The sequence below is a fragment of the Micropterus salmoides genome, unplaced genomic scaffold (assembly GCF_014851395.1).
Source record: "Micropterus salmoides isolate LMB-PRFRI ecotype aquatic unplaced genomic scaffold, ASM1485139v1 Ms_hic_scaffold_3, whole genome shotgun sequence".
In the NCBI taxonomy this organism is placed as follows: Eukaryota; Metazoa; Chordata; class Actinopteri; order Centrarchiformes; family Centrarchidae; genus Micropterus; species Micropterus salmoides.
This window is the reverse complement of record NW_024042261.1, coordinates 24802471-24818811: the sequence shown is the minus strand read 5'-3', so window position 1 is coordinate 24818811 and position 16341 is coordinate 24802471. Positions and strand designations below refer to the sequence as shown.

The 16341-nt window shown below is 39.1% G+C and overlaps 2 protein-coding genes and 1 non-coding gene across 7 annotated transcripts; all 3 read right to left on the bottom strand.

The window, feature by feature from the left end:
• Window positions 1-1234: 1234 nt before the first annotated feature.
• mrpl28 (mitochondrial ribosomal protein L28) lies at window positions 1235-5562 on the bottom strand. 3 transcript variants are annotated; one of them, XM_038692353.1, is made up of 6 exons: window positions 5505-5562; window positions 3578-3887; window positions 2451-2603; window positions 2233-2367; window positions 2005-2094; window positions 1235-1720 (listed from the first exon to the last, which is right to left on the bottom strand). In XM_038692353.1, exons 2-6 carry the CDS (start codon window positions 3860-3862, stop codon window positions 1625-1627), a joined length of 759 nt encoding a protein of 252 aa, XP_038548281.1. In that variant the 5' UTR covers window positions 3863-3887; window positions 5505-5562; the 3' UTR covers window positions 1235-1624. The 3 variants fall into 3 exon arrangements, with proteins under 3 accessions (XP_038548281.1, XP_038548283.1, XP_038548282.1); XM_038692355.1 differs by having other exon boundaries at window positions 2005-2091; XM_038692354.1 differs by lacking the exon at window positions 5505-5562 and adding an exon at window positions 5411-5432.
• Window positions 5563-6720: 1158 nt separating this feature from the next.
• trnastop-uca lies at window positions 6721-6807 on the bottom strand. The gene has a single exon. It is a non-coding gene; the product is annotated as a tRNA-Sec (tRNA).
• A 1252-nt stretch (window positions 6808-8059) lies between these two features.
• LOC119882340 (zinc transporter 1) lies at window positions 8060-14361 on the bottom strand. Of its 3 annotated transcripts, none has more exons than XM_038692352.1 (6): window positions 14249-14361; window positions 11133-11828; window positions 9800-10102; window positions 9408-9670; window positions 9035-9222; window positions 8060-8618 (listed from the first exon to the last, which is right to left on the bottom strand). In XM_038692352.1, exons 2-6 carry the CDS (start codon window positions 11818-11820, stop codon window positions 8312-8314), a joined length of 1749 nt encoding a protein of 582 aa, XP_038548280.1. In that variant the 5' UTR covers window positions 11821-11828; window positions 14249-14361; the 3' UTR covers window positions 8060-8311. The 3 variants fall into 3 exon arrangements, with proteins under 3 accessions (XP_038548280.1, XP_038548278.1, XP_038548279.1); XM_038692350.1 differs by lacking the exon at window positions 14249-14361 and adding an exon at window positions 12670-12851; XM_038692351.1 differs by lacking the exon at window positions 14249-14361 and adding an exon at window positions 12670-12848 and having other exon boundaries at window positions 11166-11828.
• Window positions 14362-16341: the final 1980 nt, after the last annotated feature.

Genomic DNA, 16341 nt, shown 5'->3' with positions numbered 1-16341 from the left:
CCCTAATCAACAACCAGAGTAGTGGAGATTCGGCCAAACTTATGGGAAAAAATAAATTAAAATAGCAGAAAATACATACAGACTGCCACATCCTCTATAACTTTAAAGTAGCATAAAATGGACATACTCAAGTACAATAACCTCAAAATGTGTACATAAGTAAATGTACTTAAAATACTTCCCACCACTGAACACAAGAATATCGCTGCCCCTCTCACATTAACTCTACGTACCAAATGAGACACCTTCACACAGAATATTATTTTGCTCACTCGTCTGTGTGTGTATTAAATTTTCTTACTGATGACAGATTAAACTTTGTAATTATGCAGACTATGGGTACAAAGCTAATGAAATGCAGTTATATAGCTACTAAGCAGAAGTGCATAAATGTCAAATTTTATACATATCAGTGCAGTTATGCTGCATCTTACAATATGTACAGTGGAGTTACAATATACAAATAGTATATAGTATATTATAATATATTAAAAATGAATAGAGGAGAAGTGGACAGAGTTCGAGAATCAAGAGTGCATGTGCAGTATGAATAACATTTATGCATTTGGTAAACTATGCTGAGTATAACAACGTATACACAGATATATTACTGAGTGATATGAGTATGACTTTGTGGCTTACATTTTACAAGTAATTTTACTAACCTTTTGTTAAGATTAATGCTATTGGTTGTTAAAATTTTAGTAATGGCTTTGCACGGCTACATAATACATAATCGTGGCTGTTATCTATTATATTATTGCATCAATGTATTGCGACTTCCTGTTGCTCTGATTTGCGTACTATGTCATCTTTTCAACATTTTGTCATATGTTTGTATCTCTTCGCCTGTCACGTCACTGGTTTTAGAGCATTGCTAAAGGACTGCAGTGGAAATTAGCTAGCTGGCGAACACATCGACAGAAATGTTGATTAGTGTGTGTTGCTTGCTGTGTATCCCATTGTTTCCAGTCTTTGTGCTAAACTAAGCTAAACATATGCTGGCTCCAGCTTTATATTCACTGAAATGAGCGAGGTATCGATCTTCTCATCTAACTCTCAGCGAGAAAGCAAATATGCATATTACTCAAAATGCTGAACTATTCCTTTAACTCTTTTTTGCTTATCTGACAGGCTTCATCACACCCAAAACAATGCAGTGACTCAGTGAAGGATATATTTAGAGCTGGATAAATAATTATTGGAGAACAGATGAGAAGAAACGAGGTTTAAGAAAAAAAAAAAAAAGAGAGAATCTTTTATTATTTTTTTTAGCTATCTCGTACATGGATTATATCAAAGCTGTTAGGGGAGTATTTACAATGATGAAGGCATCTCCCTTAATTCCTAAAATATCTTGTGCGTGGACCTTAAAGCAAGGGGAAATAAATAACAATTACTCCAACAGGACCTTGTCGTTTGTGTCACTTCCACTTTTGTGTCGCTCCCAGATGGAAATACAAGTTGAAACTGCAGCAATTTCTCCCGAGTGTACAATCAGTACTGAACATGGTTCAGAAACTAGGTGACTTCCACCACCATCTGGAGAAGCTTGACAGTTCAACCTACTTCATTTTTCAGTCTGAAAAGCTGCTTCTGGCTCCGTCGCAGATGGTGGAGGCCGTCACTTCTTCTCTGTGAGGTGTGGCTCCGAGAGTTTTTGGATGTGCAGCTCCTCCACCAGCTTGTCCACGCAGGCCTTAAACAGAGGCTCGGGCTCCTGAGAGACAAGAACAGAACAGAGTCAGAACACGCAGGACAAACTAATCTACTAACATAAACTAACAGTGCACACATCATTACAAAGTAAAAATGTTGATCTTCGCTATTGGTGAAATCTAGTTCTATGATTTGTAATGAATGTCCTTCTCATTAAAAAACAGAAGATATCTGCACTCTCTGTTTCCTATCTATAAGTTCCTTGTACATCTTCGGGCCTGCATCCGCTCTACCACTACCACTGGAGGTGAGTGTCAGGCAGGTCATGTTTGAGGACTTTGTTACCTTGTCCTCTAGTTGCCTCTGTTTCTCCACGGCCTCCTCCAGGCTCAGACCCAACCACTCTGCCTCCTCCTCTGGGATCTCAAACTGCTGCTGAGACAGAAGGAAGCAGAAAAAGAAGAAACATGTCATTTGGTTTTTAGCACAACTGCTTTTGTAGTAGACATTAAGGTTGTGCCAGAAATCACTACACTTATGATCACTCAGTTGGCTTAAACACACACCCACTACCTTGTATTTGCTGTAGACCTTCTCTCTCTTGACAGGGTCGTTGGGGTAAAGCTCTGTGTTTTTGCGCGCCAGGCGAATCAACATGGCCCTCTTCAGGTCCATCCCCAGCTTGGAGTTCAGGTCTTCCTTTGGTGTCTGATAGGAGGTGGATGATTACAGTCATATAAGAAGCCCTATGGAAACTGTAATTTCGTCACACAGAGGCAGCATACTCTTACTTTAAGGATATAAAAGTCGAAACCATAGGCAGCATCGATGAGGTCCAGCGTGCGTGCTGTGACTGTGATGGTGAACTTGTGGTCGAGGATCTCGCTGTACAGCTCTCTCTTGAACAACTGTGGTTTCCAGGTCTTCCTCAGACGAGTCGACATCTAGCTCAGAAATCAGTACAAACATGAGAGATAAACTGAAATATAACGTCGAGAGCTACGTGAGTCAAAACGTGTCGGAGAAATGTCTTCTGGGCTTTGGTGCCAAGCTACCATCTCAAAATAACACACAGAGGAGCTCAGGGAAGAAGACAACATAATGTCAGTATTGTATCAACACGTGAATGGGTCAGAAGGAAGTTGACAGTGAGTGGGTAGGTGACATTCAAATAAGGCTCAAGATATAAATAGATATAAATCTACAGCAGCTGGAAGTAGTTCTAAACAATATGCAAAAATTACTTTGACAGATATTGCGATATGAGTCACGGTTCTTGATGGGGTCTTTATCAAACAAGTATGTTCCCTTACGTCTGGGGCATTTCTGTAACGCCACAATCCTTCATTTATATGTTGTGACATATTTGACCTTTATCAAAAGGTAATAGCACCTGTGATTTGGATATTGCACTTACTCAATGCAATTTCGATAACATTTCAATTAACTGTTCAGCAGGGCTAACTGATTTTGAAAAAATATCTAATTGCGATAATTTTGACTGATATTACAATTGTAATATTATTTGCAAAACTAGAGTGAATGGTAATTTTTACATCATTATACTCATTTCCATTGAAAAAACATATTCAAATAAATTATGGGGTAATTTTCGCAAGTATCTGTACCAAACAAGAATGTTTTCTTAATTCTGAAGAATATGATGCGTAAGCCAGGAGACCTCTGCAGCACAATTTTTAATTTAAAATGGTATTTTGAAACACATTTTGCCTTTCATAAATATTCAATCTCCTACAATTTGAAAATTGCAGTAGGCCATAATGCAATTTCGATAATATCTCCATTAATTGTCACACTCCAGCTGGATGCTTATACTGTGTGCACTATGGTATAATCATGTTATAACAACACACTGTAGTAGAACTAAATAGAGGGAATAATCTTCTTGAAGACTCACTTTGTCATTGTTGGCATATCTGAAACCTGATATCCAGCCCTCTCCTGCCCACAGGCCGTCCTGGGAGTGTGGCGGGTAGTAGATGGGGATCGGGACATCCTGCACCCGTTCCTTCTGCCCCGTTTTTGGGTTGGCTCGGTACTGGACTCCCAGAGGCCTCCAATGGACAGGGGTGGGTTCTTTCTGCTCGAGGGACTTGAGGTAGTGTTTAGGGAGACGAGCATAGATGCCCTGCTTCAGTTTCAGGGCATCCCAGATTTTGGGGGGGTATTTATGAAGAGGCATAGCGGATGGGCTTTTAAAGTTAAATCTGGAAGACAGAACACAAAAGATGTCAGAAAGAAACAAACAACAAAACTCAGCTCTGAACCAATTTCAAACATCTAATTCTAATCTAAAGTAATACATTCTTGGTCTGTGAATTACACTTATATACATTATTCGCAAAGGGACATGACCCATCACTTTTTGAAAGCATTTGTAAAAACAAAAATTCTGAAAAATTTCTTGCAACAAGAAATGTTAAATTACCAATGAAAATGCTATAAGAAAGGTTTATTTACACAAGAATCGAATAAGAATTGCAATGAAATGTAAATATAGAAGAAAGAGATCTGCGTTGTCCAAAAAAGTTACTTAAGCTAAAAAACAAGCTACTGATTACTGCATTATATTTTTATATTTTCAATTGTCACCTGCCACCTGAATTTTGGTTTCCCTCTATATAAATAAAGATGTTTCCACAATAAACTGGTGCAGAAAAGGTCTCCAGAATGCAAGAAATTCAGTGTTTAATGCTCAAAATCTTCTGGGGAAGGACCCCCAGTTGCCCTGATCTTATATTTCATCAATGAATAATTACTCTGTATAGCTTTAAAATATCTTCTAGTCTTGTTCTCGTGACCCCAAAATTGTGCATCATCACCTCTCATGGACTAAGTGTTTCGTCAAACCCCTAACCTGAGCCCACCTGTCCCCACCACTTTTCAACACAAAATGATGCCCTTGATTATTCATAATTTGTCTTATTCTTTTTCGATTAACACACACATAAAAACACACATTGGACTCTGTTAAGGTGTGTTTTAGTTTTGGTCTGCAACTAATGGTTATTTTCATTATCAGTTAGTCTGTGGATTATTTTCTCGATTAATTGGTCAGGTCGAGAAATTTGAAAAAAAGAAATGTCGATCAGTGTTTCCCAAAGCACATAGTTACGTCCTCAAATGTCTTGTTTTGTCTTAAGCCCAAAATATTCAATTGACTGTCATAGAGGAGCAAAGAACCCAGAACATATTCACATTTGAAAAGCTGAAATCAGAATTTGTTTTACATTTGTTCTTTAAAAAAGGACTCAAAGCGATTAATCATAGTTGACAACTAATTGACTAATCAACTAATTGTTTTAGCTCAAGTTTTGGTATCTGGCAATATATCTTAATTAAATGATTATACAGTCTCTTAAATATACAAATAAAAAATTGATGAATGAATAGATGCTGTTAAATACTGCCATACAACATTTTCTAATTTGATGAGGACAATTAACACCTTTTTAAAATTCTTTGAAATAATAAATTACAGTTAAATTACTTTTAAACTAAATCAATTAGCTGCAGGTTAGGAGTTTCTGGGGAGCGGTTGGCTGATATCTCTTTTAAATAATAAATATTAATTTACAGAGGCGCTCAAGTGAATAACTTTCATAACGTTGCTGTTAGCAGGACGCTGACAGGCCAACAACACATTTAGCTAACACATCGGCTAGTTGGACGAATCAAGGCATCTACGACTCTACCACACTCTTGCGCATAAGTTCAGAAGTCTGTTTACCAGGTAATATGAAAACAACGACCTCCACCAAATACAGGGTTACAAATACAAATACAAGTTATTCCAAAATCAAACGGGCAAGGACATCACATACCATCCACCTCTCAGGCTGGTTTCCGCATTGACTGGCTGCCTGCACAGACGAGGAAAATGATTGGATGGCAGGACAGGAAATGCTTGCAAATGATTGGCTTTCACGGGCTGTCAATCAATGTTTTTTCCGGGCAAAGCAGACGTAGATTCGCAGAAAAGTCCTCTTTCACTCATGACCCATGCACAGTAATCACACTGTAGTTTGAACATGTATTTAAACTATATCTGTATTATTATTTCTTTCTTTATAGATTTTGAAATCATCAATGTTATGTAATTTGAATTTATTTAACACTGCAGATGTACAGTGCTACAGCTACACTTTGATTTAAGTGATTTTTTAACAGGAACATATATAGAAAAATTAAACAACAATCTATTCAAAATAAAGAAATATACATTTAGCAATGCTCCATTTTAGTTGTAAAGAGCATATATATTTAATTGCATGTTTATGTATTTAATTTCTTAATTTACCATCTAGTCTTCGATGAAGTGCAAGTGGTTTGTGTACAGAGGTAGTAGGAGATAAATATTAAGAATGTTAAGTATTCATTATGCTGAATGGTCCTTTCTGTGTGTTATCTTATTATCTTACATTATGATGCATTATATGAGTAGCATTTTAATGCTGTGGCATGTCCCGGCGAAGCTGATTTTAACAACTTTATATACTGTTGTAATGTAAAATATTTTACAAACTGATCATATGTCTTGTACATAAAATCTTTATCTACAAAGTAGCTGTCAGATAAAAGGTAAAAGTGCTATTACAATGTAGTGGAACACAAAATAAAAAATAGACAGATAAAGTACAAGTACCTCAAAAATGTTACCAAAGGACAGTACTTGAGTAAATGTATTGTGATGAAGAAAGTAATTTAGAAAAAAACACGTGAGGCTTTTCCGGGTCGTTTCCTTCAATAAGTTGGACCTTTATATTGAAGTACAAGGACAAAGCTGGACAGGAAGTAGGCCCGTGACGTATTCAGAAGATCTGAACGGTCGTAAAAAGTAAAAAAAAAGACAGTTTCAGTGTTAAGTGTTTAAAATGTGGTATGTATGTAATGTACGTGTGTGTTCAGCTATATGATTACAATATCTTTATATTTTCCGATACGTCTTGAATACATCGGTAATTCACGTCATACGTTATGTTAAAACAGATAATAACGTCATATATCCTGAAATTACACCGTTTACACGCCTTGTAACGTCGCCCGAAAGGTGGAATTGAACCACTCTGCCGCTAAGCAGCTACAGGTTTGAAGCCTGCACCCCGGACCACCGAGGCTCATCCGGGCACTTCACCAATGCGAGTCAAACTTATAAGTACCTCACAACAGCCAGACCCGTCTTAGTCATGGTGTCACAAAAAAAATCTAAGGTGACTTTGTATTTATCAGAGAAAGCACGTGTACACAAAGTACAATCACATGCTGGATGCCCTAAAGCATATTTATGTCGAATAAACACAATAAAGGGAAAAATAGTCTGGTCTGTGCGGTGTCGTGGAACACAGACGCATTGTGATTGGCTGTCTGATGATGATAAAAAGGTGGAGCCACATCGCTTCATCACAGGTAGGTTTATGGATTGGCTAGATAGATAGATATATACTTTATTTATCCCGAGGGAAATTCAAGTATCCAGTAGCATACGGTTAAAATTAAACACAAATAGAAATCAATGTCATGGCAGGAAAGGCATAGGTGTAACTGATGATATTAAAATTGTATGCATTTCATTTAAGTGTACCAGTGCATGCTGAGACATCACTATTGTTTATAGTTACACCTGTGCATTTCCTGCAATCACAGATCCAAATGTCTGCCATGAAAAAGCCCACTGTGTGATCTGCTCTACTCTCAGTCTCATATTTAATTAAGACACAAAACCATTTACCCACCAATTTTTTTGAGAGTGCACATTTTTTATTTAATTTATTAAATCTTCCTCATTTCTTTGTTTTATTTGTGACTATTTTGTAATTTTATGTTTGGCAGAAACAGTGGGGGGCAATTAATGTAATTGATTTTAAGTAGAGCAAATTGTAACTAAATACTTTATATAGCTACTATCAGGTAGTTAAATCTATAACAATAATATTTCATAACATATGTTTTGAATCTTAGTCTGCACAGTAACTAGTAGGCTAACTATACCTGTCAAATACCTGTATTGAATATATCAAGTAAGTAGGATGATGCATTGTTTAATCTGTATTAATGCATTGCATTTTATAAATTGATCATGTTTTGTAAAATACTGAGCTGTAAAGTAACTATAGCTGTCAGAGAAATGTAGTGTAGTAGAATTCTATAGTAACACACAATGAAAATACTCAAATAAAGTATAAAAACCTCAAATTTGTATAGTACTTAATGTACTTTGCTACTTTCCACCACTGTTTGTATATACATAGACATATATTTCACATTTTGATTATAGTAGATGCTTCACGCATCTATATGCATTTGTTCTCGTACTTTCTCTTGCTGCTGAGACAGTGTGGGATTAATGCATTTTCTATTATCTAAAAATTAACAGACACACTTGCTTTAGAATTTTTATTTGTTTTATTCTAAAACATACATGGGACAGAGTAAAGAGGTTCCAGGTACAAATGAAGAAAAAGAAATTCCTCCATTTTTGTTGAATTTCAGGCTACTTCATATCGCATAGAAATCTTTGGTGCAGCACTGTGTTAATGTCAAAAAACTAATTTGAGAGATGTACATTGGTACATGGGTATCAGATGATTCCTTTATTTTCCTCCAGTGTAATTCTTTGGTTAAAACAACAGAGTCAGAGGAAGGTGTTCTCGATGACCAGAGTCTGAGGCTCTTCCTTTGTTTCCCCAGCTGGTGGTGCCAGCAGGCTCCTGGACTCCTCTCCTAGGGGAGTGCAGCACATATTCCCAGCACAGGCCTTTCCACAGGCGAGGCTGCAGGCCAGAAGAGGAGGCTGGGAGGGGTCCTCTCTGTGGACGACTGCAGACTGGTCACCACTCCCATTGCCTGCAGAGCAGTAAACAAACTCTGGCTGAACGGTGCAGCAGCTCACTCCCACACTCTGCAGCACCCTAGTGACTCCCGACATCAGATCAGCACACCTGGACATATGGAAATTATTCTACATTAGTACAATATGCAGTTTTTATCCATGCAAAAACATATTCATGATAATACAGACTCCTGTAAATAAATACAATAATTTTAGTGATTGTCTGTTTTCTGCATCTCATTCCAAGCATGAAATAAAACAATATAAACCAGTCATTATCAATTTTTCTCCTAACCAGTCCTCACTATAAACTGAACTCCAAGAGCATGTTAAGCCTCACTGTTGCTGTCTATAGTTTAATAAAAGGCACATTAATTCAGAACTGCAAAAAAACACACATACATCAAAAAGGTGTCTGGTTATACTGTCCAGTTACAAAAAATTAATTCACAGCTTCCACCCAATCAGAAGAGTTTTCAGGGGCTATTGTATAACCACCAGTAAAAAAAAGTTTAAGAACTTTACCTGTGTGCTGGAAACCCAGCGTGGCAGTGTACATGGACAGAGGCCACCGTGAAAGATTCAGTTAACTGCCAGACGTGGAGGTCGTGCACAGCCTGCACTCCAGGGACACTCGCAATCTTCCGTCCAAGATCATACACACAAATGTGTGGAGGTGTGGCCTGTAGCAGCAGCAGTCCGTACCTGTACACCTGGAGAGCAACGGCAACAGTCTGTACAGGTTTGGATACAACTGCAGAAAATTTATTATTTCTCAAATCTTCTTGAACTGATCCTTTAAATGGCGTTTCTAATTAGTGGGTTGAATTTGGTCTTGATAAGAGCTGAATGTTTAAAAGCAACTGAATGGCAATGACATGAACACACACAGACTGACCTGTGGCGTGGCTGTGGCAATCAGGGTGATCACAGCCAGCAGGGAGAGAGCAGGATCCAGGTAAACCAGGAAGCCACAGGTCCCAGAGCTGTGCAGGCACTGAGGGCCGATCAGCAGCATCACCAGGCTGTTGATTAGAGACAGGAGGGAGGTACAAAGGCCCTGAACGACAGGGACGAACGACAGGAAATAGACTGGTACGGGGCTCTTGATGTGATCTGATGACTTGCAGACTGGGGAGGTGATAGATGCATGTTGACTGTCTGAAAGAGGAAAAAACATTTTTTGTGATCAGAGCTAGAGTACATGTGCTTTTGGTCCATAAAGATATAAACAGATTCTTAGGGATACTAAAGTGAGACAGGCGACAGTCCAAGTAGCTAAACTCTCACCAAGATACCCCATGCAGGTTTTGTCTTTGGAAATCTCTGTGATGTCTTCTAAGTGACTCAAATCTGCAACACCGCTTGTTACTTCACAGTTGCTGCTGTCCCGTGGAGGTGCTGCATGCAGGTGAACTGCTGGCTGTCGTTGTGGGGTTTGAGAGTCAGTGTCAGGGTCACAGGAGGTCCCCGGGTTACAGAGGACTAGTGCCCCATTGTGAAGCGTGTCCTCTACAGCAGATTGGACTCGGCCGATGCCCTCCAGGACTCGCCCCAGCTCGGCCTCTCCTTTAGTTTCCTCTTCAGCCATGACTGTGGGAGTCGAACAGAGGAATTAAAAACAAAAACGGACACTGTTTGATGTTCTTTACAGCAGAACATACACTTTGGCAGCTACTTCAAAGTGAAATCTGTCAATATCATCACCTGGACATGCACACTACTTATTCTGTAGTAAAAGATTATTATTACATAACGCCATCAGGAGTACCTGCTTTCACATGGACCAATTTAAACTCGTGTACAGTTGGTGATACACAGAGAGGGGATGTGCAATATTATTTAAAAACTGCTTCATGAATCATTGTGAGCTGCTACAAATCCTTATGTACAGTACTCAACTAGCTGAAATGCATAAAAATGATGTGGTTAGGAGCAGTACATGTATGGTAAATATGAAGCTACAGCTTGCATCCCGTTAGCTTAGCTTAGCATCAAGACTGGAACAAGGGGAAAAAGCTAACAAATCGTTGTTTTCAAGCTTCGGCGTTTGTACGAATTACAAACAAGATGTAACATGTTAATTAGTGAGCTTTGGGTTGGTGTCTTTGGATAGAACTCTACTGTTTCCAGTTTTAATGCTAAGCTAAGCTAACTGGCTCTGGCTTAACATTTACTGTATGGACATGGTATCGATCTTCTAACTCTTTATACCCTTTATAAACAGAATTAAAAAGTAGCTTGCAGTTTGTTGTGTAGTTTGAAAGCTGTGAATGTGCAGGTTTCATGTGACCTACCCATGGCTTCATCGTTTGTGATGCATAAGGGGGCTCAGTTTTCTCTCCTCCCACACTTTTCTGACATTGTAACTGGCAGTGCTGTTTCCGAGATTTTTTTCAACTTTCTTAAACCAAAAATCCAACAAGCAGCTGTTCAGAGGTAAAAGAATAACCAGGGCCAAGTGGAAGACCATGAATGCTTTCAGGAGAGTGATTTATTTAGCATTAATAAAGCTGTTGTTTTAAACTTATAAACCTTTTATAAAGATGCTACCACGTATTGTTATACTGTATAGTTGAGCAGCAGCTCTGACAGTGAACATGTAATGAGCAGTCAATATTACCTTTGTGGTTCACTACAAGGTGAGATTTGGTACCTGGTTGTCTGCTGGCTTTACTCCAGTCCAGCAGCTCATCCCAGTTCAGGCCAAGCACCAGCATCTTGTGGAGCACACTGACCGCTCCAACCACCACAAGCAGCAGGGGGCGCTTTACTGGGTGTGGCTCCACGGTAAAGCTAATTATTTCCATTATGTAAGAGAGACACAGGGAGGCCAGGACGAGAGCAGAAATGAACATCCCCACAGTCTGAACCCTGCTGGTGGTGTAGGACAGACCGCAGCTGAGAGCTGGAGGGGAGAGTTTTGGGGAGAAATGTTGATGAGAGTTGACCAGTGAGGCTGCTTCACAGTGAAACTGAGGAGCGGGAGGTTGATCTGGGATGGCTGACCCATCAATGGCAGTCTGATTGCCAGGTGGAAGCTTGATGGATGACTGTGCAGGCAGACTGGAAAGAAGTCCTGCTGAGGAGAGGAAGGCATGTGGGGGAGACGCAGGGGAGTTCAAATGGGAGAGCGAAGGTTTTATTATGCTTGCAGTTTGAGGAGGAGGAAGAGCCATGCGCATGAGGATGAAGAGTGTGTGGAAACCATCCACCAAGGTGATGAGTGACTTGCACAGCTGGCTGATGGCGACCTCGCACACCAGCAGCAGGATGGTCACTCCCAGCATGCACCAGTGTAGCACCCTCATACCTGCAACTGAGAGTATAAAGCGCACACTAAAATACTTCATGTACTTGCAAACACTCAACGGGCCTTTCCGAAAATAGCCCCTTCCCACTTCCACTCCGTCACGGATCAAAGTTCCTTTAGTTAACTTGAAGGGTATAAATACAGCGGCCAAGTGAACTTGCCAAAGGATCTCACTCACTGCTATCATATCAAACAAACAACAGTTGCATTAAGGTTCAGGAGGATCGATGTTGAGGAAGTGTTTTGCAATAACGAAACTGAAACCATTTGTCATTTATTTTATGCTTGTACATGTACCAAATCATTTTGGTTAGATTTAGAATATTTCTTTAAGATGTTGACTGGTTCGGTTACTTATTTATGAAAAATAGATGTTGTATTCTTTTATAAAATAAGATTGATAGCCTATTGATTGTAAAAGACTAGGCTATATATTTTGAACCTCTAAAAGAATTTATTATATTCACAAATACAACTGGTCTAAAAAGAAACCACAAATAGCCTACAACATTTCAAAATAGAAATTAAACATAAGGTTATATTGAAGCATTAGGCCTATATGGCCTGACCAATAGTAAAGCAATTAAAACAGTTAAAATGTGAAGGCTAAAGATTTCAATATTTTTCTTTAATGCCTTTTTTGCTTGTTAGCCCAATGTATCTAGTTGTGTCAGGTTCTATTATTCTCTCGTTTTTTTTTGTAGCCTACTTTTGTTTTGGCTAAAAATGTTTGTATGAGATGAATGAGATTCAGGAAAAAAACAACAACCTGTGTATGGTGAAAAGTAGAAATGTTTCAGGATAAAAAAATCCTACATGTTTATGGTCGTAGTGGCACGGAACTCACGTTTGAAAGAAGGGTCATCCATCATGCAGCAAAGGCTGTTACACATCTTCACCAAGCCAGCATGGATGCTCACTCATCACTGGAGGTGTAATAATCCACAACCCCTCCGCGCTAATTGGTTTCAGATGGTAGGCAACTCAATGTGGCGGACTGTTGCCGTGAACGCGCTAACAGAGTGGAAGTAGGCAGGGGGAGGGAGCAGCTCAGCAAGTAGCCCTAGGCCTACTTTGGGAAAGGCCCAATGACTGATTATAAGTCACAAGAAATTGTTAAAAGTTATAGAAGACCGCTAAAGGATTGTTTTAGGTAATTCAAAAACTGTCCCCGTTACATAGTTTAACTGAACTCAGAACATGTTTTAGTTACAAATCACAACTGAAGTAGCCTACTTAAACATCAGTAGCCTATTGGCCACAAAAGTCCAATCTGTCAAGTTTCACAGTTGTATAAAAATATTTAGAGAACAAAGCAAAGAATTTAAGCCTCAAACACTTTTTGTGTCTACTGTAAGCTGTTGTGTGTGTTAATTAAAAATAAATGAGTTGCTATGTCTGATATTAACCTCTCCATATTTAAATTCTGAAAAGTTACATTTAAATATTATATTAGATCATATAGAGACACTTAGTGTAGACATCAGAGAAGAACTGGTTGCTGCAGCTGCATCACACAAGGTCGGGACACAGTTCCCACACACCATTGTGCTGCCTCAGCTGATTAGATATGGTGTAGGCTACTCATGTTGCTGGTAGTTTAATCTATAAAAATTATATTTTACATTGATCATATTTTTAATGTGTAAAATATTATTCTGCAAACTACAGCTGTCAGATAATCATGTATAATCTCTCCCTCTGAAATGTAGTGGAGTAGAAGTATAAGGTTGGAAGTACCTCAAATTTGTACTTAAGTACAGTGCTCTAGTAAAAGTTACTTTCCACCACTGACTTTAATATTAATTTTAAATAAACTACACCAGGGTGACACAGCATGACTGAGCCTGACTGGATTACTACTCAGTCCTGCATGAGTTTGAGATACTTTACTTGAGGATTTTCCATTTTCTGCTACTTTCAAAAATCAGAGGCAAATATGGTTGTTTTTACACTAGTTACTTACTTTTCAAATTCAGATTGATAATACAAAATATAATAAACAAATAAATGATGATGTATTAATATTATTGACATTATTGATATATATCTCAATATTATAATATTGAGATATATATATATATATATCAATAATGTCTTCTATGTGAAATATAAGCCCCACCTTTACCAGCTGCAAAATTAAAGTCATGCACATTTTAATGCATCAATAAATATTCTTTAAAATAATGTACATAATTCTTAAATGGGCCATTCTATATTATGAGTTCATCTACTTTTAGTACTTTAGTATATTCTAATGCTATACTTTTGTACTTTTGAATGCATAACTGCTTCTCCCACCACTGGCTGTAAGTCATGAATAAACCAGTGTCCACATGTAACACAAACTATTTGTACAAGCAGCACTTGAAACCAAAATTTAAAACAAATGTCTACATGACTACTTTTTTTTTTAGTTTAATTACCCCAGAAGAGTGGACGACCCTCAGCGAGCAACCAAAGGTAAGTTGGGTTCTCGGATGTGATCCGTGCGGCAAAATCAGAAGAATGTCATTCATAGGGCTCACCATCTCTCCCTCTCTCTGTCCCACCACACTCCTCCTCTGCTCTAATCGCAGTCATGTGAACTGGGGAGGGGGTGGGTGGTATCGTCCTCTCCTCAGTTATCCCTGTTTGAATTCCCTCCTTTCAGCTAGTTGGTGGGAGAAAATACCTTCAGTGGACAATCACACAGCCCACCCACCCTTCATACCCTCTCTGAGTTGATCAAGTGAAGCTAATTTGCACTAATTAAATCCACATTGTGTTGTCAGGATTACAGATATGAGATCTGGTGTTACATAACCAGATGAATGAGAAAACCTTGAACATCAGGCCGCTTTATCCAGAATAAACAGAATATTCAGTGATGTTATACCCGTCATAATTATACCGCAAGTAAGCAGCAGTGTATGAGTGTTTTGGCCCATCATAAAGCTTGGTCTGTTCATTGTTAAACACCACAGACTCCTCATCTGAGCCCCGACCCTACATAATTAATAATATTATGTAATTTATAGATGCCAGAAGAAAAAGCACTTCCAATGGTCAAAATGCACCTTTGCTGCTGCCATGAATTCCTTCACCTCAACCTCTCTGTCAATTTAAAAGTCATGCTGGGAAACGTTAAGTTCTAGAGGAGATTCCAAATATGTCAGGCGGATATTTGGGATTTCCATCTGATAGAATGGTACGGCCATTAACCACATGGAGCTATATGATGTTTACGCTGCCCAAACATCATGTAGCTTCAAATCAAGCACTGGAACAAGCTGACAAAGAACATAAATGTGTGACAGTGTGGGGTGGGTGTTCGATGAACTGTCCAACCTTAAAGTCAGTGGTTGCTGTGGCAGTTATAGGACAAAGGTAAATCTTAATATGTATTAATTTAGTAACATTAGCCACCATAAGCTCCTGCTCATACCAGACCAAGTAAGGGTATGGCAACAACACCGTGAAGCGAGCAAAGGTGCATTGCTTATGAACCATAGGAGGGAGAATGTGTTATTCCTAAATTACAGTCTCACTTTTAAGCTGCGTAAAAGGAAAATGAAAGGAATAGCTCGACACTTTATGCCAAGACATAGATGGATGGATTGATACCACTCTGAAGTGTGTATATCAAATATGAAGCTACAGCCAGGAAACAGCTTAGCATACAAACTGGAAAGAGGTAGAAACAGCAGGCCTGACTCCACAGGTAACAAAATCGTGTTCCAGCAGCTCTAATAAGTAGTTGGATTTTGGACAGAGCCGGAATTGCTGTTTCTCTCAGTTTCCAGCATTTATGCTAAGCTAAGCTAAGAGTCTCCTGGCTGTGTGGCGCCCTTCTTCTAAGCTAAGAGTCTCCTGGCTATGTGGCGCCCTTCTTCTTACCTAACTCTCAGCAAGAAAGCAAAACGTCTTTCCCTGAATGTCAAACAGTTCCTTTTAAGGCAACTTAATTTATTCTGTATTTATTAGCTTATTCAAGCTGTCTAGGTGGTGCAGCCTCTCTGTCCCCCTCTCAGCACTCTTGATCCCACAGATGACGCTGCTGTCCCATCAGCCCTGCTCTTGTGTGCCAGAGGTTCGTTGCAGTCCACTGGACTGTGTATCAACAGGCCAGATAGGGGCTGACACCACGGATAAATCCCTACTGTTCTACCAGCATACCGGCACATTCCTGAGGCACGGCTAAGCCCAAGAACCAGCGAGGAAGCACTTGATCACTTGCCACTGTCCCTTAACAGAAAGAGGGCCCACAGACCTGGCAGCTTGGCTACCTTTACCTTTGGAGAATTTCTTTAAAGCTGCTATGACCGTCTCCTAGGGCAACTTGGAGGCTTTGGAACAATCTGAAAACACAACACTGACAGATTATCATCATATAAAGCTATTTCAAATTCATTTTTGCAAGCACTTGCCTATTTACACACCCAACAGACATGGGGCAACATGGCATTTATTTGGAAATAAAATGCAACATTTAAAAAAAGGTTGCAATGCGAAGCAGTGAGCAAAAAACATTTCCTGT

Excerpts from the sequence above, each read along its gene's own strand:
- mrpl28 (XM_038692353.1), bottom strand. The coding sequence starts at position 3,862 with ATGCCTCTTCATAAATACCCCCCCAAAATCTGGGATGCCCTGAAACTG. Across the intron at positions 2,604-3,577 it reads GATATGCCAACAATGACAAA|ATGTCGACTCGTCTGAGGAA; the intron begins GTGAGTCTTCAA and ends TTTCTGAGCTAG. Across the intron at positions 1,721-2,004 it reads AGAGGCAACTAGAGGACAAG|GAGCCCGAGCCTCTGTTTAA; the intron begins GTAACAAAGTCC and ends CTTGTCTCTCAG.
- LOC119882340 (XM_038692350.1), bottom strand. The coding sequence starts at position 12,715 with ATGTGTAACAGCCTTTGCTGCATGATGGATGACCCTTCTTTCAAAC. Across the intron at positions 10,103-11,132 it reads CCTTGTAGTGAACCACAAAG|TCATGGCTGAAGAGGAAACT; the intron begins GTAATATTGACT and ends CGACTCCCACAG. Across the intron at positions 9,223-9,407 it reads TTGCCACAGCCACGCCACAG|GTGTACAGGTACGGACTGCT; the intron begins GTCAGTCTGTGT and ends GTTGCTCTCCAG.